This window comes from Neoarius graeffei, chromosome 2 (genome assembly GCF_027579695.1).
Source record: "Neoarius graeffei isolate fNeoGra1 chromosome 2, fNeoGra1.pri, whole genome shotgun sequence".
Lineage (NCBI taxonomy): Eukaryota > Metazoa > Chordata > Actinopteri > Siluriformes > Ariidae > Neoarius > Neoarius graeffei.
In genome coordinates this window covers 6,717,216-6,740,886 of record NC_083570.1, presented here as the reverse complement: position 1 = coordinate 6,740,886, position 23,671 = coordinate 6,717,216, and the positions used below count along the sequence as shown (strand labels likewise).

The window sequence follows — 23,671 nt, the reverse complement described above, 5'->3', positions numbered from 1 at the left end:
GTGAAAATTATAGGCTACAATCTTTTCAATTTCTTCAGTAGATGTCGTTTTAGACATTTTATTACCTTAATGTAATATGCTATCCGTTACATAGCATATCTAGCCTAGCTACACATAACCTAGCTGCTGGTACGGCTGATAACTGATAAGTAGCTGATATTCTGAACAGATTGGTAATCCTTACCTTAAAAAAGTCTGTGACTTTAGGCAACGATTCTATCATTACCTGCATCTCTCTCTTTTTTTCCTTTTATGCGCCCCGCTAACATGTGAACGCTTCATCTTTCAAAGCCTCTAAATTTGTGTCTCAGTAGTCTGCAGTCTTTGGCGCACTTTCGTGCGTGACGTTACATTTTGTTACATTTTATTCTGGTACAGTTGTAGGTGTTTGTTTCACGAACCACATCCACCATGTTGGTTAAATTCATACTTAAAAGATAGAAGCTTCTCTGTTACCCTGGGAAATTGTTCCTCAATGTCAATGTCCTTGACCTGTGGTGTCCCCCAGGGGTCGATTCTTGGACCATTACTTTTCAACCTTTATATGCTCCCACTTGGGCAAATTATCAATAAAAATTCAATTTTGTATCACTGCTATGCAGATGACACCCAAATTTATTTCGCTCTATCACCTAATGATTATGCCCCCCTTGAATGTCTCTACCAGTGTATCGATCAAATCAATAGCTGGATGTCACAAAATTTTCTTCAGCTGAACACAGATAAAACAGAAGTAATTCTATTTGGAAAAAAAGATGAAAGACTCAGGATTACCACTATTCTTGACACAAAAGGGATGAAAACTAAAGAAATGGTTAAAAATCTTGGTGTTTTCATTGACAGCGAGCTAAACTTTGACAGTCACATGAAAGCAATCAGTAAAACGGCATTTTATCACCTAAAAAACATTTCCAAACTAAGAGGACTTGTGTCAAAAAATGATCTGGAAAAACTAATACATGCCTTCATCTCTAGTAGGGTTGATTACTGCAATGGCCTTTTCACAGGCCTGCCAAAAAAGACCATCAAATGACTTCAGCTGGTTCAAAATGCAGCGGCTAGGGTTCTCACACGAACAAAAAGAACAGAGCACATTACTCCAATTCTAAGGTCCCTTCACTGGCTTCCAGTAAGCTATAGAATTGACTTTAAAGCATTGCTGCTGGTGTACAAATCTCTAAATGGTACAGGGCCCAATTACCTCTCTGATATGTTGCAGCGGCCTAACCCAATCAGATCTACCAGATCAAAACAGAAAAATTTACTATTAAAACCAGTTGTTAAAACAGTGTGGTGAAGCAGCTTTTAGCTACTATGCAGTGCAGCTATGGAACCAACTGCCAGAGGACATCAAAAATGCTCCTGCTGTTGGCAGTTTTAAATCTAGGTTAAAGACCAAGCTGTTTTCAGATGCTTTCTGTTAAATAATTTAAATATTGTCTTTTTTTTAATAATTTTTACTTTCTCTGCATGTTTTAAATTTACTTTAATTTTAACTTTATTCTATTTTATTCTTTATTCTATTCTGCTTTTTTTCTCCTCCTATTTCTACTTTATTTTATTTCTACTATTGTTTTAATTCTTATTTTCTTTTAATTAATTTAGAATAAAAATAAAATTATTTTATGTAATTTTATTTCTCTATTGTTTACTGTTTTTGTTTTTACTTCTGTAAAGCACATTGAACTGCCATTGTGTATGAAATGTGCTATATAAATAAACTTGCCTTGCCATGTCTCTTACAGCAGGCTACTGTGCGCTCATTTATTTCTAACCTTATTTCTATCCGTACATTAATGTAGGCCCACGATTCCGACAGTTTATTATTTTATTAATATTACAAGGCCCCTTTACGAGGCCCCTGATTGGCTGTGGCCCAGGGGCTTGAGCCCCCCTGAAGTCTCCCCCTTAAAGTGCCGGTGTATAAAACTGACGAACGTGCTTAAGAATCAGGTTGGGGCTATAAATAACGCCAGAGTGTTGAATGATGGTAATTTGTTGATTGGGTGTGTATCTGAAGAACAGGTTGCGAAGGCTGAAGGGTTGCAAGCATACCTGCCAACATTGCAGTAGCAAAATAAGGGAGATTTTTTTGGAGATATATATAAAATGCGGGCGGCACGGTGGTGTAGTGGTTAGCGCTGTCGCCTCACAGCAAGAAGGTCCTGGGTTCGAGCCCCGGGGCCGGCGAGGGCCTTTCTGTGTGGAGTTTGCATGTTCTCCCCGTGTCCGCGTGGGTTTCCTCCGGGTGCTCCGGTTTCCCCCACAGTCCAAAGACATGCAGGTTAGGTTAACTGGTGACTCTAAATTGACCGTAGGTGTGAATGTGAGTGTGAATGGTTGTCTGTGTCTATGTGTCAGCCCTGTGATGACCTGGCGACTTGTCCAGGGTGTACCCCGCCTTTCGCCCGTAGTCAGCTGGGATAGGCTCCAGCTTGCCTGCGACCCTGTAGAACAGGATAAAGTGGCTAGAGATAATGAGATGAGATGAGATATAAAATGCACATATATACACACTGTATATAAAGTGAATACTCTGAACACAGTATTGATCCACATTCCAACATTTATTAAAAAATTAAGTAAGAGCAAAATAACATGGCACAATAACAAAATGACAATGACATCATAGGAAAAAAACTTTAATTTTACATCCGCACTTATTGTAGGCTACTGATTATGCCCTTGATTGTATACATTGTATGTCTTCTGACAGTGTGTATTGCAAGTGTGCCTATTCTTTTGTAGAGGCATGTGGGTACAAGTAGGTGGCTGACTTAGCCGCTTTTAGAACATTTTTAGAAGGGACATACTTGTGAGCAGGTTTGGTGTAGTTTATCTTGCAGGACAAAAAAGAGCACAGAGTACTATTGCTCAAACTTGACCTGTTCTCTGTAGTTATCTTCCTTACCATGCTGAAGGTTCTTTCTGAGGAGGCATTGCTATGGGGAATACACAATAATGCTTTCATAAGCCTAGCTATCTCACTAAAGCACTGTTGTTTCCCTAATAGGCCCCAGAATCTGTCCACTTTCTGCTCCTGTGGCAATTCCTTCTTGTCAGCAACTTGGTAGTCTATTAGCTCCTCCCTCAGTTTATCTGGATCAAGCCTTAGTTGAGGAAGCATCTCACCTAGCCTTGTCACTGACAGCAAAAACATAATATGCACATTATTTCCTTAGATCACTTTAAAAATGTCAAAGGTGCTGGACTCTGCATTCTTATAACATGATGATTGGATAGGTAAATGCAAAAATTACAAAGCATAATTCACCTGTCACTGGTGAGAGATCCAGGCGAGAGGCTGGGTCAAGCACGGTTAGCGCCTTCAGCAGCTCGGAATCAAGAGGGAAAACCTTCAGCATCTTCCTAATGGTTTCAACGTAGAAGGCCCTGGCTGTCCTAAAAAACACAATTATGACAGAATTACACTCAATTAGAACAATATCAACTAGGAATCATCAAAGTGTAATTACATTACATTAATTACAAATCAAGCCCTCACTTACTTATAGATTCTCGCTGTGGAGAGGTCTTCATTCACAATTAATGCTGTAGCCTCAGATCCGACGAAGAGCTCAGTATTTGGCAGCTGGTGTTCTTCATTGAGTGACACCTCAGTCAAAGGGTCCACAATCAGTCTGGCCGGCAGGATGTACCCCTTCACCAGTCGTTTCATTTCAGCATGCAATTTGTGAATCATCACTCCCTCTGCCTAGATACATGGAGTCCAAGATCAAATCAAAATAAATTGACAAATTCTTACTTTTATGTACAATGATTGGAACATTCAGCCCATTTACCTGGAAAGAAGTGTTGAATAACACCATTGGCTTGAGAGCAGTGCTCAGAAAGAGAAAGTAGAATTTCACTTCAGGATCATTGGCCAGCTGTCTCACTTTGGCACTCCGCTCATCTTCACAGCTGTTAAAGTATGCTTGCAGGGCAGCCCACTGACTCAGCACCCTTTGGATGCATGTGTACAGACTGAGCCACCGTGTACTGCAGTATCGAAGCAGCTGTAAGTGCTCAGTGTCCGTGAAATTCACAAACTCTTTATAAATTTCACTTCTCTTTGCACTGTGCCAGGAAACAAACAAACATAGCCAATAGTAAATGTTAAAATTTGATGTGAATATAGTGAAGATGGTGAAGTGGATCATCACCAAACCATGTAAAATTACACTCTCACCTTTTGTCAAAGTGAGAGTATATTCCAACCAGCAAATCTTCGACTGGGGCCTTCATCGCCTTGATGCCACAGCCTCTGGCAAGTTGGGCAAGGTGGCAAATGCATCCCACATCTTGGACATTAGGCTGTCTGGCTTTTAACTTGGTAATGACTGAATGGTGCCTTCCTTTCATCACACTACAATTATCTGAGTTAAAGGCCACCAGGTTATCCCACGAAATTCCTCTTGTGCTAGAATCACACAAATGCATTATTGATTAAAAAACAAATTGAACCTTCACAGCACTGAATTTCACAGTACTCACTGATGCTCTTTCTAACCACCTCTCCAGACTAAGAAAATAGTACTTGCATTATATATGTACTGTAGCGCCAGCAAATTCCATTATATATATATATGAGCGCCAGCAAATTTGACTGAGAAATCAACTTACCTCAAAGAGCTTTCCAGTTTTGCAAAAATGCTGTCAGCTGTACCAATGTTACAAACAGGCAGATCAATGAGTTTTGTTACGACCTCAAGGGTGTTATCATAAACCCGTACCAATATTACGAGGTCTTTGTTTTTATCCATTGTGTTTGACTCGTCAATCAATAAACCAAATGGCTGAGTCTGGCAGGTCTGGCGCACACACGTCATTTAAGCCGCCATATTCTTGGAAGGAAGTTACTCGGTAACCACGGAAACATTTCGCGCACGCGCATTTCAACTACCGTGAAAGAGAACCGCAAACATTTCTCACTAGTGTGGACAGATGCACTAAACTGGTATACTTTGTATCGATACAGTTATACCACTATCGTACCGGTGTATGTGTGAACACAGCTATATATTCAATATCACACACTCCTAGGTGGAACGTGCATGCCTCTAATCCATAGCTGCAAGCAAAGCACCCAGTTACCTGTAAACATCATCATTGCTGGTGTAGCGCTCTTGCTTCTTAATTTAATAATAAGAACAATATGAACAACCACATCAGCTAGGTTCGAAGAGCTGGTAATGAGTTATTATAAATCATAGAAATGAATTGGAGAGTTGGGTACAATTGAACAGGTGACAATTTTATTGTCCTCAAAACAAAGCACTATAAAGTGCAAGCAGTAATATAAAATTAAACCACCCAAAGAGCTCTTCCCCAAATTGAAATAAATTAAATGTGTGTGTGCGTGTGTGTGTGTAGAAAAGTTCTTGAGTGTGTGAATGTCTTCTCCAATGTTCACAATATTACTACGTTGCTACCCGGGTAGGCTTTAAAGATCTTATCTGGAATCCGGTTGAGATTTGATTGGTCAGTCGGTCAGTCAGTCAACTCTATCTGTAGGCAAATCCTCGCTCGCCGGCTGGCCACACCGGTGGGTAGGAGTCTGTCCACAGTCCTCAGATGGCTCGCCACTGAACTGCACTCACGGTTCAGAATCAGTTCTGTCTGGAATCATAAAAACCAATCTACACATAGTGCAGAATGCAAGAAATTAATCTAGGAACTTTTAACACTGACTTCTCTGTCAAATCAAACACAGCTGTTCAATCATGAAATGACTGAATACAAATGACTACTATTTTGGTGTAAGCAAAATGGATTGGCTATCACCATCAAAAACGAATAAATGGTATTTGAATATAAACAAATGAATTATCTATTACCATTCACAGCAGGACAGTATCTAAATCACAACATATTACAATTTTACTAAACATTTCTCTATTTATCTGTTAAAACTATATGTAAACTTTTCTTGTTGTGCAAATATATTCAAGTCTTGTAATACAGATCATTTATTATTTATTATAGATGTATTTCTATGAACAGTTTCATGAATAAATGGCGAATCAAAACAACTGTATGTGAACCGGAGAATCAACCTCTAGGATGATCTCCCTGAATGGTTTCCATGGTAACACTACATTCACCATTCACACGACCAACGTTCACACAATTTTACTAGGGCGCGAGCCCACATTAGCCAGCTAGCCAACCCTACAGATTTTCAGTATAGAGTTAGCCTACAGCTAACAGAAGTTGCCAAACAATTTGGAAATGGGATTAAACTATAGCAATGATAAAGATCTACCACTGCTGATTAAAACATTTAATACTAGCAAAATATTGCTTATCAGACTCCGATTGGTTTTTATAAAGTGTAATTATCATGGTCTACATCACAGCATTTGATTTTACAATAACGGTCAAGTTAACAAGTAGCTCTGCTTACCGGAGTTTCGTGGTGAAAAATACAACAGACTGGAACGCTGTTCATGTTGGCTTTCACTTCTTGGATAGATCTTTGATATAAAATAACTAATTAGCATTGAATCTGATTACATTTAACAGCGAATTTGGCAATCGCAACGTAATTTTTACCTTTTCCTTTCGGACGTTAGGCTCGGTGTACTCTTGGTGTCAAGGTGGAACGAGGAACTAATGTGGTTGGCATAACAACCGCTGAATATGGTGCCCGTGCACCACCCTGAGGTCAAACTGTGCTATAACATTTTACTGTTAATAATAGCTAAATGGTAACCATTTCCTATGGGTTACACCGGCTTCTTCGTCAAATACGTAATCAAAGTGGAAGGGCTGGCTTTCAAGGTACTCTGTGAGATCGACTCTCTGCTTGAGCTTATGCAACACGAGGTCTCCGTTTCCATGGATCGTCACCACATCAATCTCTTCCTTATTCCTTTCTGAAAGAATCAAAACTGTACTTGGTAAAAGGGAACACTGACTGGAAGCAAAAAGTATGGCACACTTGTTCCAATATTTATTACAAAAAATAAAAACTCAAGAACAGGTCCTTTATACCCAGCCATTCTTAAAAAAAAAAAAAAAAACATTTTAGCTTTCTACCTTTATTTAGCAGCCGCTTGCGAACGCGCACACAGATCCTGTCAAGCTCAACCTTCAAAACCACAAATGTGTTTAAAATTAATCAAGCATTCACTACTTACAATGAAAAGCATGAACAGGTTCTTATAGTGGAGGGCATTTTGACAGCATGCACCGCTAATCCACTTACAGGGCCACTCGAAGACGGCGGGACTTGTCACAGTTTCCCGATACTCTTCAATCATCTGGTAAAGCTGTTTGTTTGGGGCGTTTCACATTGCCGTACTAAGGATAAATGGAGACGTGAGGACGTGGTATTGCTTTCCATTTAAAAACATTTGGCTTTACAAATATACCGCACATACCTTTCCTTTCTTGTTCTGGGTTTCTGGGTTTTTCGTTGACACGGGCAGCCTTTTGCTTGCCGTTTTATTTACTTCTGGAACTCGTGATTGGCGCTGGTCTAAAAGAAAAGGAAAAAAAAAGGGTATTACCGATGCAAACGAATTACTTTGTTGATGGACAATAAAATAAGTTTCAGGTCTTCATTTTCTAAATCGCTATGTAAATCAGCCTCAGACTACATCAGCACAGAAAACTGCTTTGAATGAATAAATTGTATTTTATTTAAATGCAGAATTTAAGTTTGCTCTCAAATAGTGCAAACAAAACAGGAAATTCAAATGTGCAAACAGAATGCACTCTTAACTGACTTGCAGTGGGTGCAGGAGCACATTTTGAGGCCTCGCTTTCTGACACAGCTTCAATGGCAGGAAGCAGAGGAGCAAATTGTCTTCTTGCATAACTTAAGCCTGTCATGACAGAGAATCATGGAAATCCACATATGCATGCATACACACTTCCAAATTTCCACAACTTCCATTTTGCTTTCAATTGCTTAAAAGATTTAAAAGCAGATACGCAGAGCCATGGCCTCACTTTTGGTTTATAAACGCCTTGAGACCTCAAGAATGGCACAGGAAGAGTTTTAAGCGTTAACAATAAATCTAGTCATCATTTTTACGATTAAAGTGATTCATATAGGTAGCGGTCTGAGTGAATGACCTTGGCGTCCGTGACGTCACCACAGGAAGTCTATTGGTCTCATTGCCATTTCCGCTATACTAAAACACAGCTGACTGCAACTCCGATCCTCCATTTTGAGATAATTTAATCGCCATGCCACATAGATGTGTTGCTGGAGGGTGCAGCAACATGACAGAAGGTGGATTTACATTGCATTCATGGCCCAAGAATGTTCAAACTGCAAAGATTTGGATGCGTTTTGCGAGAAGTTCACGGGCACGTTGGGCACCTACGAAGTGGTCTCTCCTCTGCACATTTTACTGAAGACTCGTACGAGATCTCTGATCTGTTGAGGAACGTTGACTAGAAGCCCGTATTGAAAGAGGGTGCAGTACCAACAATTAAAGAAAAAAAATACAAGAAAAGGAAAGCAAGTTCAGTTGGACCAGTTCTCCCAGAGCGTGAGCCGAGGGTTGTTGCTAAAACACAGGACGGGACATATTATTGCTCGGGCAGTGACCTCCCCGCAGTTGTTGCTAAAACCGATGATGTCTCGTCCCAGGTTTTAGTAATTGCCTGAGCTGAGCAGTAATGGCAGAGTACTCAGTATGGAGAAAATGGAGAATGAGTGGACCAGTCATCTAATTTCTCCACTGGATATGCTCGCCTCAGCAGCAATATCTTGCCCTTATGTGGAAGAAGCGAATGAACGGAGAACTGAACAAACAACTGAAAGTCAGATTGTTTCAAAACAATTGGCCACAAGATCGGCCTTCAAGAAACGAGAACACCAATGCGACTCTCATTTGGATTTAAAAAAAAAAAAACTAATTTACCTGCATTTAGATTAATACATGTAACTTGTGTTTAAGTTACCGGTATAAGATTATTCAATTTGCTTCAGAATGTGATTGTCTCAGTTCATCTGATTATTTAATTAGCCTTTTACGTTTTATCATTGAAAAGTATTTCTTACTTTCACCATAAATTTTTATATGACTGAGTCGAGGAGGAGGCTGTGGATTCCTACAAGTACCTCGGGCAGCGGTCTCAAAAGTAGCTGGTCACCGGCGGCAAATCACCGGCTATGGCTTGTTATGCCGCCGGCTATTGTCAGTCGAATCACAAAATTTAATATTAATTATTTCTGACAGCAAAAAAAAAAAGTTGTGAACGTAAATTACATCCACTATGTCATGCATGTCCGTTGCCGCGTCAACTGTGTTTACATCCTCAACATGAGTGCAGCCATTACTGCCGCCTGTGTTGCCAGATTGGGCGGTTTCCCGCCCAATTTGGGCAGTTTTAAGTGCATTTTGGCAGGTTTTGAACATATTTTGGGCTGTAAAACGTCAGCAGTATCTAGCAACATATTTTTTTACTTAATCCAAGAAATTAATGGATGCCAATGTTTTTGCCAAAATGGTATTTTATTTTCCATTGTTTAGGCAGCTTCAGCATCATACTGTGAGATTCTGTTCAAATTGTTTTTTTTCTTCTATGAAGCCTGAGCCATTTATTTTATTAGTTTATAATTATTGTTTAATTTAGTCTTCAGGAGAGACTGCCTGCACACAGTACTAGTATTAGTTTTTTTTCTTACATGAAAGCTGAGGCATTTATATTATATTTTAAGGTAACTTCATGTGCTGTGAGGTTCTATGCACTTTAACGTTTGAACTAACAGGTGCATTTGGATAAGTAAAGCCTATTTTTCTGCATTTTTGTAGTCCTGGTAATCTTTTATATTGGTAAAGTTGTTTATAGGACCATTTCTCAGTATCTGTTTATTTAATCAATAGTTTTTCAGTAATAACTTAATGTTTAACATATCACTCAATTTTAAACAACCCCCGTGCCTCCCCCATGGCTTGCCCCCATAGTCTCCAAAATTTCTGTGGGAAACACTGGCATGCGTAACAACGCTAATCAAGCTTAAGCTAGACGACCCACCTCAAATACCTGTCCCGGGTAAATGTTATCCCAATTTTAGATGGCCTGTTCCAAACCATCCCGCCCCATGAAAAATTCGTACTTGCATATCTATCTATCCCTGCACGCTTTGCGTGCATTATGTCTGCCGCTGGCAGACATTTTACCATTTTGCACCCTGCTGTAAATTATTTGTACCCTGCTATTCTCCCAAACTTTGAAGCCCCTGCTCGGGCTGTGGTTGGACAGCAAGCTGGACTGGACTTGCAACACCAACCACTTGCACAGGAAGGGACAGAGCAGACTGTACTTCCTTAGGAGGCTGCGGTCCTTTAACATCTGCAGTAAACGCCTGTGGATGTTCTATCAGTCCGTGGTCGCCAGTGTCCTGTTTTACACCGTGGTGTGCTGGGGGGGGGGGGGGCAGCACATCCAAGGCAAGGCAAGTTTATTTATATAGCACATTTCATACACAGTGGCAATTCAAATGTGCTTTACAGAAGTAAAAGCAAAACAATAGAAAATAAAATTACATAAAATAAATGGGGAAGAAAAATAATAAGAATTACACAATAGTAGAAATAAAATAAAATGAAGTAAAAGTTCAGTAAAAAAAAACAGCAGAATAAAATAGAATAAAAGTTAAGTAAAGTTTAAAACATGCAGAGACTGTAAAAGTTAAGAGTTTAAAACATGTAAAGATGACAATATTAATAATTTAGCAGAAAGCAGCTTGGTCTTTAGTCTAGATTTGAAGCTGCCAACAGCAGGAGCATTTTTGATGTCCTCTGGGAGTTGGTTCCATAGCTGCACTGCATAGTAGCTAAAAGCTGCTTCACCACACTTTGTTTTAACAACAGGTTTTACCAGTAAATTTTTCTGCTGCGATCTGGTAGATCTGATTGGGTTAGGCTGCTGCAACATATCAGAGAGGTAATTGGGCCCTGTACCATTTAGAGATTTGTACACCAGCAGCAATGCTTTAAAGTCAATTCTGTAGCTTACTGGAAGCCAGTGAAGGGACCTTAGAATTGGAGTAATGTGCTCTGTTCTTTTTGTTCGTGTGAGAACCCTAGCTGCTGCATTTTGAACCAGCTGAAGTCGTTTGATGGTCTTTTTTGGCAGGCCTGTGAAAAGGCCATTGCAGTAATCAACCCTACTAGAGATGAAGGCATGTATAAGTTTTTCCAGATCATTTTTTGACAAGTCCTCTTAGTTTGGAAATGTTTTTTAGGTGATAAAATGACGTTTTAGTGATTGCTTTCATGTGACTGTCAAAGTTTAGCTCGCTGTCAATGAAAACACCAAGATTTTTAACCATTTCTTTAGTTTTAATCCCTTTTGTGTCAAGAATAGTGGTAATCCTGAGTCTTTCATCTTTTTTCCCCAAATAGAATTACTTCTGTTTTATCTGTGTTCAGCTGAAGAAAATTTTGTGACATCCAGTTGTTGATTTGGTCGATACACTGGTAGAGACATTCAAGGGGGGCATAATCATTAGGTGATAGAGCAAAATAAATTTGGGTGTCATCTGCATAGCAGTGATACAAAATTGAGTTGTTCTTGATAATTTGCCCAAGTGGGAGCATATAAAAGGTTGAATAGTAATGGTCCAAGAATCGACCCCTGGGGGACACCACAGGTCAAGGACATTGATGTTGAGGTACAATTTCCCATGGTAACAAAGAAGCTTCCAAGTATGATTTTAACCAGTTGATAACTTTACCAGTCAACCCAACCCAGTGTTCAAGTCGATATAGCAGTATGTTGTGATCACCAGCATCAAAAGCTGCACTGAGGTCCAGTAACACCAGGACCGATGTTTTGCCTGCATCAGTATTAAGACGTATGTCATTTATAACTTTAATCAGCGCTGTTTCAGTGCTATGATTGGCACGAAATCCTGACTGAAAGTTATCAAAACAGCTGTTTGATATCAAGAAGGCAGTTAATTGATTGAAGACAATTTTTTCAAGGATTTTCCCGATGAATGGTAGATTTGATATTGGCCTGTAGTTGTTTAATACTGAAGCATCCAGATTATTCTTTTTAAGTAGGGGCTTTACAACGGCTTTTTTCAGGGACACAGGAACAATGCCAGTCTCTAGGGATGTATTTATGATTTGAAGCACATCTGTAATTATGAGATGAACAGACTTAAAAAAGTTGGTGGGCAGAATGTCCAATTCAGATGTTGAGGAACAGATTTTGTACAGTTTTTTCAAGAGTCTCATAATCAATTAAACAAAATTCTGACCGTGTTGAAATTGTCTGTCTGTGTCACTGGTGATTGCAGCTTTTCAATTATTTGCAACTGAGATATATTATGAGCAATATTCTGCCGTATTTTATCAATTTTACCTTTGAAGAAGGATCCAAACTCATTGCCTTTATTAACTGAGAGAAGTTCAGGTGCTAATTGTGGTGGGGGATTAGTTAGCTTCTCTACTGTTGAAAATAGTACACGGGCATTGCTCATATTCCTGTTGATGTTGGAGAAGAAAGACTGTCTTGCTTTACGAATTTCATAATTATATTTACAAAGCATCTCTTTATGGATTTGATAATGGATGTGAAGTTTAGATTTGCGCCATTTTCTTTCAGTCTTTCTACATTCTCTCTCTAGCAATTTAACAGCTGGGTATTGCTTCCATGGTGCTTTCTGCTTGTCATTGACTCTTGATTTTGAATGGAGCAATATCATCCATAATTTGGGTCATATTTAAATTAAAAATTTCCAGTAAATCATCTACAGAGTCTGACATTTTGGTTGAGATCCGAGAGAGAGCTTGCTCAAAGAGAACACGTGTTGTCGTTTATGACTCTCCTACCCATAGTCGTTGAGCTGTTCTGAATGTGAGGAGACATAGAAACATCAGAGAAAACACAAAAATGATCAGATAAGGCCAGGTCAACAACAGTAGTAGAAACAGTAAGACCCTTTGTGATGACGAGGTCAAGGGTATGACCACGAGAGTTGGTCGGCCCCTGTACATGTACTCGGTTGAAGTTGTCAATAAGTGCAAGTAGTTCTCTGGCATAAGTGTTTTCAGGATTATCTACATGCAAGTTAAAATCCCCAGATATAAGACAGTCAAACTCTAAGCAAATGACTGACAACAGTTCACCAAACTCTTCCAGAAAAACTTTGGCTCAATGTCTCGGAGGCTTGTAAATAGTTAATAATGTTAGGAGAGCATGTAAGAAGTGCACATAAGTGTTCAAAGGATGTAAAATCACCAAGTGAGGATTGTTTACATTGAAAAGAGACTTTGAATACATTTGCAATCCCTCCACCTTTCCCCTGTCGGGTAACATTCATGAAATTAAAATTTGGGGGAGCTGCTTCAATAAGGGTGGTAGCACTATTTGCTTGATCCAGCCAAGTTTGTTAGAAGCAAAAAATCAAGATTGTGTTTGCAGATAAGATTAATTAAAAATGACTTGTTTGAAAATGATCTAACGTTCAGAAGAGCTAGCTTTACAGAAAGTCTAGAAGTAATATCCGCTTGGGCACTCTGATGTTGTTTTGAAACAGGAAGGAGACTAGACTGGTTTACCCCCTGGGTTAAATATGCTCTATGTTTTCTATTTCTTATCAACACAGGAATAGAGAATGGCATAGGCATACTGGGTCCCAGCTTGTTTTCAAAACTACACCCAATACAGGGACCCACAGCACATCATACAAGACTCTCTGTATGTTCCATATGGTTGGATGGTGGAAGGATTGGAGATGTCATGTATTTCTTAGATGGTGAAAAAGATTGGTAGCCAGCTGAAAGTCCTGGACGAACACAGTTCAGTCTGTTGGTTGATTTTTGATGAACTGGGTACACTGCTTTTCGCGACTGATTTGAGCTGGAATCTATGATAGTCTATCCTCTTTACCCTTTGCCTCTCGTTGCTAGGCGGCATTTACATGAAAGCCGCAAGCTTTCACAAGCAAATACATGACTGATATCACGCCGACTTTATGATTACATTTATGATTATCATGTAGAATCTATAGCTCTACGTACCTTTATCTTATGTCATTTCACAACACATGTTCTGACAGGAGGACTGTCTTTGGATCTGGCATAGCTACTAGTAGACCCCCTCCGGAATACTGGCAGTGTTGCCAGATTGGGAGGTTTCCCGCCCAGTTGGGCGGTTTCAAGTGCATTTTGAACATATTTTGGGCTGTAAAACTTCAGCAGTATCTGGCAACAGATACTGCTGACGTTTTCCAGCCCAAAATATGTTCAAAACCCACCAAAATGCACTTGAAACCGCCCAACTGGGCAGGAAACCTCCCAATCTGGCAACACTGTGTAGGCACTGCTGATGGTAGTAACACACGTTTGTGCTGAACTGAACACCCAAGAGATTCTTTTAAGCTGGGAAGGGTGTCAAAACAATCCAAATCGAAGTGTTCAGAGCACAGGACGGATGTTGGTGAGGGCTCCCACTTGTCACGAGTGCGCCTGACTTGCTTCACCCACTTCGCATGCAGCTCGGGATCTCTGGGAAACTTGAATAAACTTACCCCATCCTTGTGGGTTTTGGAGCAAAAGCCGGCAACACAACACGAAGGCATAATAACATATATATATAAAATGTATAATAATGTCTAATAAAAATACTAATAATGAAACTGAACACCTGTCGCATCAACAACAAACTGGTAAGTTAGGAGGAAGGTTCTTTTGCTGACGTCATATAGCTCCTCCTCCTCCTCCGTCTCCTGGGTGCTGCAGCCCTGTCAAATTTGCCCAAATAGCCGCGTTTTTTATCATAACTTGTAAAATAGGCACCTTCGTGAATTAATATATGGATCATTGGGAATTACTTTTTATGTTATAAACCATCGCCAAAGATGTCAAAAACGTGTCATCAGCACTTTAACATAGGCCGACTTACGACCAGATCGGTTTACGACCGGTCAGTCGTAACCAAACGCAGTCGTAAGTCAACGACTACCTGTATAGAGAACATCCAAAGGAGAGCTACTAGGATGATAGGAGGATTGAATAATATGGATCATCAAGATAAACTAAAAGCTACAGGTCTTGTGTCACTTGAAGTCAGGAGGTACAGGGTTGACTTACTAGAGGTTTACAGGATTATGCACGGCATCGATAAGATGGACCTGGAATACTTCTTCGAACTCAAGCAAGGGGACCGATTGAGAACAAGAGGCCACAGCAAGAGCATAATCAAACAGACAATTTGATGCTTAGGAGATATTGTTTTTCCCAACGAGTTGTTACCCACTGGAATAGTCTGTCTAAAGAAGCAGTGAATGGTCAATACGTTAAATGAATTTAAAAGCTACATTGAAACCCAAGAATTGGATCAGTCATGTGACTTTCCTTAGCGATTTCACTTCCAGTAAAACAGCTGGTGGCTGAGCAAACCAAAACAGCTGACGTAGTGCAAACAACTAGCGATAACTTAGTACGCTCAATCTAGAAGCCACTGCTGGCTTTAGATCTATTCAGAAGATTGCTATGCGCAGTGGAATCGACCCCTACAGTCTGGGAAAGAAGGATTTGTCATACGATCTCGAAAACTACCCTTCAGTTCGAGATGTCGGGGAACTCGACTATCTGGTGTTGCAGACGTCCTTCTACACCACAAAACAGATGAAAGCATGGAAGAGTATGGAGGCTTACAACTTTTTTGCACGTGGCTGGGTAAAGGACTTCGCTATCAAGTCACTGCCCAATGAATCCTGGATTGTAACTAAGGCTGGGGAAGAATTTTGTCACAACCCTCATGCATATGGACTTTGAGGCATGATGAGTAAACAAACAGCTGGGGACTTTAGCGCTTGTGACTAAAAAAGGCCCGTAAAATAACAGCAAGAAAAGTACTTGGAGAACACTAAGGACAGCTGAGAGGGAGAGACAAACCTTTCACCAAGCGATCACTGCAAACTCGAGCATGCTTCGACTCGGCTCCCTTCAAGTTCAGCCAGAGGTTCAAAAGCCACCTTTCTCGACATCTTTTTGTGAAATCCTGTGCGTTTGTTCACCTTGATTAGTTCATGGGGAACCCTGAAGAAACATCAGTTTGACTGATTCGAACCTAAAACAACGCAAGCATAAGCAGTCCTCTCAATAACTGCCGACAACCGGCGATTTTGCCGCCTACAAATGCTCCATTGCCGGCTACTCACAGTGGTTTTTCAAAGAATTGAAAAATTCATAAGTTTTTACTTCATAATTTATACTTCATAAAAATAAAGTTTTGCATTCAGGATCACTCAGAATCCACCATTTAACATCTACATTTTCAAAATTTTCCGAGAGAGAACCCCCAGACCCCCCTCTTTTTCATACATCGCGGTGGCGGCTAATGCAGCCGCTGCTCAGCTTACACTTTACATGGATCCCAGACGTCTGCTATTTAGCGGAATTCCACTATTTTTCTAGCCAAAGTGGGGTTTTTTTAAATCTCTTGTATATCCGTTAAAAATATGTTTAAGTAAAATGACCAGCAGAATACGTTCTGATTTGGTTTGCTTGTTTAGCGATGTTTTCGCCGGCTTCGTTTGTTCTCGTTGACGTTCGGGAGCACTCGGAAGTTAAATTGATATAAATACCGCGAGACTGTACGTGATAGAACGAGAAAACAATATGGCTGCGCCCATTTGCTAGAAAACGTGTTTCAACTCTGTTCGTGCTTTTGTTTCTAATGCGTTGAACTTAATTCAATGTGTCGTGGAAAGTGTAGTTACGCTTAGCCAGAGAGGAAGTTGAATCCAAGAAGAGATTAATGAATGTGGTGAATACAGAACTTGAAACAAAAGCTCATGCGAACAGAGTAGCCAAGAAACGATCCAAAAGAGCACTGCAGGAACATCAGAAAAAGCAGAAGGAAAGATGAGAGAAACAAAAGCAGAGAAAACTGGAGGAAAGATCACAGAATGCACCCCAGAAAAGAGCATTAAATTCCTCTGCAGTGAAACCTTTCAAAAAGAGAAAGGTTTAAATCAAATATCTCCAATATTTGCTGTACATATGTATATATCTAATATTACCGAATCATTGATTTCTGCTCATATTCATGATTTTTGAAAAATGAACGTGGCTTATATTAGACTAGTATTGACATTAACTCAAAATAAACAAATGAGATGAACTATGGATACGATTGTTATATTATAACAAAATCAGTGGAATATTTAGGCAAGTATATTCTTCAAAGCTACATTTTCGTCTAATTTTTATAAATTTTTTTTGCCACTTATGTCATAGATTACAAAATATGGCATGAAATAGATACACGTTATTGTTAAATTCTGTTGCTTTTCTATGTTAAATCTATGTAAAAAATGTGTTCTATAGCATCTTTAAATGTTAAAATCTCAACAGGAGAAACGACAAAGGACTTATAAGCAAACGTGGGAGCAGGGTAGGCCTTGGCTGCGATACGATTTTTATGGAATACCGTAAATTCCGGACTATAAGCCGCTACTTTTTCGCTACACTTTAAACACTGCGGCTTATACTATGGTGCGGCTTTTTTTTTTTTTGGGCGGGAAAAACATTTTCCCCAGCAATAGTCATTTGTATCAGTCATTTGTACGGACCCTCATCAACGTGGAAAATGCTAGAAGAAAAGCTTATGATGCAGCTTTTAAGCTAAAAGCGATATCTCTGGCAGTTAAAGAAGGAAATCGAGCTGCCGCCCGTAATCTTGGCATAAATGAATCGATGGTGAGAAGGTGGAGGCGCCAGCAAGAAGAACTGAGCCAATGCAAAAAGACGACCAAAGCTTTCAGAGGTAACCATAGCAGATGGCCTGAGCTTGAAAACTTTATGGAGGACTGGGTTAACATGCAGAGAGCAGGCGGCCGCGGTGTTTCCACTGTACAAATCAGACTGAAGGCTAAGGCCGAATCCCATTTCACCCCTTGGACCAACCCCTTAGCCCTTCCCCTCCATTTTGCGCGTTCACGTGAAGGGGTAGGGGCATCCCAATCCCAGTTAACGCGGAGGGGTAGGGGAAGGCATAGGGCTTCTGTACCCCTCCAAACGGAGATTTTCCTGGAGCAGACTCCGAACGAAGGGGTTTGAGTGATTTCCCACAATGCCATGCGGATTTCAGCGAGATTTCATGCGGATTTCAGAAAGATGGCGGTTCCCGCGGCGAAAGATTGTCATAAATGTATTTTCTCCATTATTTACGTGTTTTAAGTTGTTATCCAGAGGAAACACGCCGCTTGATTCGCTTTCGAGCTGAGAATGAGCAGCGATTTCTGAAATCCAAGCTGCTGCTAAAAAGCTTTGGGAGTGAGTATTGTTTTCGGTTGCTTGACTGCGTACGTTTTGTTCTGTTATTCTCGCTTTTATTGTTTACATGAGTGTTCTGACACCTCATTCTGTCGGATGTGGTGCACGAAGCGCCAAAGATATCCCATTCAGTGGTGTTAGTTAACAAATCACACCCTGCCAGCAGAGATTTCTGCCTCTGGCTCTGACTGTAGCGGCTGGTCGCAGCCAATGACGCGTCGCGTTTTGCTAACGTAAACGCTGACGGAGGTACGCGATGACGTATGCGATCGTTGAAGGGCTATCCCAATACGTAAGGGTTGAATTTCAAGCCCTATCCCTTGTAGCTCAGTTTCAAGGGGAAGGGCCAAGGGGAAGGCAGAGGGGAAGGGGGAGGGGTAGAAATTAGAATTGGGATTGGGCCTAAATCAATCGCGACCGAGATGAAAATAGAAGATTTTAAAGGTGGGCCATTGTGGTGTTTTAGATTTATGAGAAGGAAAAGCCTGTCAGTTAGGGCACGCACGACTTTGTGCCAGCAGCTCCCTCCCGACTATGAGGAGAAACTTGCTGCATTCCGCACATTCACTCAAACAAAGATAGCGGAGAATACCATCGGGCCAGATGAAATCATAAATATGGATGAAGTACCTCTGACATTCGACCTGCCTCTCACTCGGACTGTAAATAAAAAAGGTGACTCCTCCGTCACACTAAAAACAAGTGGCCACGAGAGGACACATTTTACCTGTGTTCTGAGCTGCGCAGCATCAGGACTAAAGCTTCCACCCATGGTCATTTTTAAGCGGCTGACAATGCCAAAAGAAAAATTCCCAAAGGGAATTGTGGTGAAAGTCAATGAGAAAGGTTGGATGACGGAGAGCCTAATGAAGGAGTGGCTCAGAGAGTGCTACTCAAAGCGACCGGGAGGCTTTTTTCGCAGAAAAAAAAGCATTGCTAGTTATGGACAGCATGAGAGCCCATGTAACAGATCCTGTGAAAGCTGCCATCAAGAGCACAAATTCAACTCCAGCTGTGATTCCTGGGGGTACCACTAAGTATCTACAGCCACTGGACATCAGCGTTAACCGGGCATTTAAAGTGGCACTGCGCGAAGAGTGGGAGACTTGGATGACAAGTGGCGAGAAATCTTTTACAAAAACAGGACGCATGCGAAGAGCATCTTTCACTCAAGTCTGCCAGTGGATCCTAAATGCGTGGAGCCGTGTCAAAATATCAACCATCACCAACGGGTTTAGAAAGGCTGGGCTGCTGCGCGATGAAGATGGCGTACACTCAAGTGACATCGAAAGCGAGGAGACTGTGAGTGATGAGATCCTGGGGCTGTTTAATTCGGACAAAGAGGACTTTGATGGTTTTAGTGCGGAGGAGAAAGAGAGCGATGAGATCCTGGGGCTGTTTAATTCGGACACTGAATTAGAGGACTTTGATGGTTTTAGCGCGGAGGAGAAAGAGAGCGATGAGTGACTTTTTCTGGTAGGCCTAGGATGCAGTATGTGGTATATGTTATAAATTATAAGTTTGTTAAGTATGTTATAAGTTAAGTTAAAAGTTATTAGAAGAATCAGGAATACTGTTTATGCACTGTTGAGTAAAAAAACAGCAGCAACCTATAGCGTACAACGTAGTTATGTGTTTCGATACAAACGTATGCTATATTTCGGAGCAGCCACGTTACAGGCACCGTTATAAAAAACACGTACAATATATAGTTATGTAATTAATTTGTTTACGTTGCTAAGCGGATTAAATAAAAAAGTTTTTAAAAATCTCACCTGTAATATCTTTCTGGGTAAATATCTCAACAATGCTTAAGAATAATAACAGTGTTTTTATTTTTTTTAAATCTAAGAAATGAACGTGAATTTGAAGGAGCCTGCGCCTGCGGCTTAAAATCCGGTGCGGCTTGTACAATTACAAAATTGATTTTCTTTCTTAAATTTGAGCATGCGGCTTTTAATCAGGTGCGCCCTGTAGTCCGGAATTTACGGTAATTAATTTTCTTCAAGTTGATTCCTAGTTAATATGAAGCTCCTAATGCTTTCTCTCTCGTAAATGGTTAAATACACAAAGCATGTTGGACATATTTTGGGTGCTATAGTCATGATAGCAAGTATATTTGCTTTCAATACTCATACACCAAGTTTTCCAATATATTATTTGTTGATATTATATTATGGTGCTCTGTGTTGTTCTCATTTATGTATTTAACAACAGTATCAAAATATTCGGGTTAGGGCTGCGTACTGGTACTGTGTACCGGTACTGTACCATGAAAATCGATTCGGTACAGGTCCAAAATACTGGATCATGAAGTACCGGTACTGTACCGATATAAATTTACACCAAGTATCTGCTTATTTTGTGACTGAAGATGTGTAAATCCTACCACAAAGACGAAAATTTAGCACTGGAAAAAAGACGTAAAATGCCACGCTGAAACTTGAAATCAGAGCCATCTTTGATTTGAGATCCTCTCGCCACAGTCTCACGAGACATTGCGAGAGCTTGGCTGATCCAGCGTTCTGATTGGTCAAAAAGACTCAAAAGCAGGTCAGACATTTTTCCTTTGCTGGCATTGGCAGCCTTTGTCGCTTTGTGTAATTTTGCCGCGCAAGTTAAAGGCCGCGGACTACGCGTAGTCTGTAGTACTCTAGCGTAGTCACTTCTCGCTGTGAGACAACTTATGACTTTTTGTCCCAAGTTAACTATAGTGTGACTGAGAAGTGAGGTAGGAAACCTAGTTATGTTCGGTTTTCTTTGAATAAAGATACTGACAAGTTGTCAACAGTTTATTAATGTTTCTGTCATTATTGAAGTTCAGAAGAATTTGTCAAATTGTTCAGGTACAGGTCCGGACCTGTACCGGTACCTGATGTTACGTTTAGGTATGCAGCCCTAATTTGGGTCTTGAAATAAATGCACATTAGTCATGAACAATGGTAACTACTCTCTTTTGCGTTATTTTTGACAGAAGTAAAATTCATACATGAACAAATTTTGGCTAGTTGATTTTCTGTTTGGCTAGTTACTCTGGAAGGCAACTAGTCCGGCTGGCTGGTGAAAAAAAATGAAATTTCGAGCCCTGGATTGGAGACCGTACCCTTAACGAAGAGACAGGAGGCAAAGTTGGAGGTGGCGGAGTTGAGGATGTTAAGGTTTGCGATGGGAGTGACGAGGTTGGACAGGATAAGGAACGAGCACATCAGAGGGACAGCACATGTGGAGAGCTTTGGGAATTAAGCTAAGAGAGATGAGACTGAGATGGTATGGGCACATCCTGAGCATGTTGGAAGGAGAATGTTGAGGATGGAGCTGCCAGGCACACGAAAACAAGAAAGGCCAAAGAGGAGATACATGAAAGTGGCAGGTGTGGTAGAGAAGGATGTGGAAGACAGGGAGCAATGGAGACGAAAGATCCGCTGTGGTGACCCCTAATCGGAAGCAGCCAAAAGAAAACGTACGGTAAACCTTACTTTCTCTGCTTTAGGTGGCCATGCAGGGCTCGGAGCTGGAGCAGTGGAAGTTCCTGCATTTGTTGATGCTTGTAGGCATTGAATGAGGTCAGCATTGAGACGACAGATGTCGTTCAGGTCAATCTAGTGGACACAGAAGCACCAAGTGAGGACCACAAGCACAACTTTTCCCCATGCATACACAAACCAAACAGCAGTGAAGTGAAGTGAAGACTCAAGCTGATGTGTTTTGCCAACCGCTTTTCCTTTAGTTGCTCCTTTCTCGTTCCACTCCACATTGACTGTTACCTTGGCAACACTGATAGACTTCACTGTGGCCCAGTGAACCCTCCCTGTACACAAACAACAACTTCACCTTCATTACTAGTCACAACAAGTCCTTATAAGCATTAACAAGAAGAAATAAACACACATAAACGACTCCAAGCTGAAATTCAAGCAGTATAAATAGACAGACAGATATAATTACACTACACCACTCTTCACTAGCTGGAGCAACGGTAACATTTCCACTAGCTTAGTTGCTAACTTCTTTCCCTTCTTCTTTAAAACTTCTTTTACCGTCACTGTGGCAAATTTTGACAGCAAGTCCAGCAAGCGGCGCAGAATCTAGGTCCATTGTTTTTTTTTTTTTTTAAGCGAACTTAATATAAACACACACAAAAAAATAATTAAATAAAACACAATCCGTCAGCCAGGACGACACAGCAAACCTCTTCTCAACCGCCAAGCTTTCAAAATACGTTAGTGGAAGTTGTTCATTTAACCGGTGATTTTAAATTTAGTTTAGCCAATCGGGGCGCTTTGGGGGTGGGTCTAAGAGCAGTTAGAACCTCACGAGTGTGTGCGCGCACTGGGTTGATTATTTATTAATTAAAATTATTATTATTAATAAACCGCAAAGTAATACAAACACGAAAGACAATGCCAGGGGGTTCTAACCAGGCAGAAATCACAAATACATGAGGAAAGAAACATGTTAAAGAGAATGAGAAAATAGGAAAATTTTCCATCCATCCATTATCTGTAGGGTTCTAACTGTTCTACAGGGTTGCAGGAAAGCTGGACAGGTCATGTACAATAGGTCTAATTTGCAAATGATGTATATTAAGATGCTTGTTCTTTACACATCAGGCAGAATTTAAATGAAGGAAACTAAAATTGCTTGAGAAATTTCTGCTTGTGTTGATTAGGAATTGCACTGATATACAACTGTTCCATCTTTAAACATATGTCTGTGTCATTCTGTGGAATCTTCCACACTATTTCCTCCTTCAGGGAAACTTTTCATGCAGGTTGAATAAATTAGAATCAAGTTTAATGTAAATGATACCACAGTGCTGTTGAATTCTTGAACCTGACTAGTTAGAAGGTGTTGGTTAATTTTCTTTAGTATAAATATGGAGGTGATTATAGGAAATTGCGCATGCTGATTGGTCGAGAAATTCGTACTACAGTGGTGCTTGAAAGTTTGTGAACCCTTTAGAATTTATGTTTCTGCATAAATCTGACTTAAAACATCAGATTTTCACACAAGTCCTAAAAGTAGATAAAGAAAACCCAGTTAAACAAATGAGACAAAAATATTATACTTGGTCATTTATTTATTGAGGAAAATGATCCAATATTACATATCTGTGAGTGGCAAAAGTATGTGAACCTCTAGGATTAGCAGTTAATTTGAAGGTGAAATTAGAGTCAGGTGTTTTCAATCAATGGGGTGACAATCAGGTGTGAGTGGGCACCCCGTTTTATTTAAAGAACAGGGATCTATCAAAGTCTGATCTTCACAACACATGTCTATGGAAGTGTATCATGGCACGAACAAAGGAGATGTCTGAGGACCTCAGAAAAAAATTGTTGATGCTCATCAGGCTGGAAAAGGTTACAAAACCATCTCTAAAGAGTTTGGACTCCACCAATCCACAG

At 40.4% G+C, this 23,671-nt stretch overlaps 2 protein-coding genes and 1 long non-coding RNA gene across 6 annotated transcripts in view; all 3 read right to left on the bottom strand.

Moving 5' to 3' along the window:
- The window catches only part of LOC132877588 (tripartite motif-containing protein 16-like), a 421,828-nt gene that overhangs the window by 62,335 nt on the left and 335,822 nt on the right, over positions 1-23,671 (bottom strand). The window lies entirely within an intron of this gene.
- Positions 2,706-3,878, bottom strand: LOC132871698 (uncharacterized). The gene is made up of 4 exons (XM_060906119.1): positions 3,804-3,878; positions 3,510-3,715; positions 3,275-3,402; positions 2,706-3,144 (listed from the first exon to the last, which is right to left on the bottom strand). Exons 1-4 carry the CDS (start codon positions 3,828-3,830, stop codon positions 2,735-2,737), a joined length of 771 nt encoding a protein of 256 aa, XP_060762102.1. The 5' UTR covers positions 3,831-3,878; the 3' UTR covers positions 2,706-2,734.
- On the bottom strand, positions 5,374-22,123 carry LOC132871691 (uncharacterized). 4 transcript variants are annotated; one of them, XR_009651327.1, is made up of 7 exons: positions 21,980-22,123; positions 21,743-21,865; positions 7,389-7,486; positions 7,214-7,308; positions 7,045-7,096; positions 6,410-6,881; positions 5,374-5,642 (listed from the first exon to the last, which is right to left on the bottom strand). It is a non-coding gene; the product is annotated as an uncharacterized LOC132871691 (long non-coding RNA). The 4 variants fall into 4 exon arrangements; XR_009651329.1 differs by lacking the exon at positions 5,374-5,642 and having other exon boundaries at positions 6,301-6,479; positions 6,559-6,881; XR_009651325.1 differs by lacking the exon at positions 5,374-5,642 and having other exon boundaries at positions 6,301-6,881.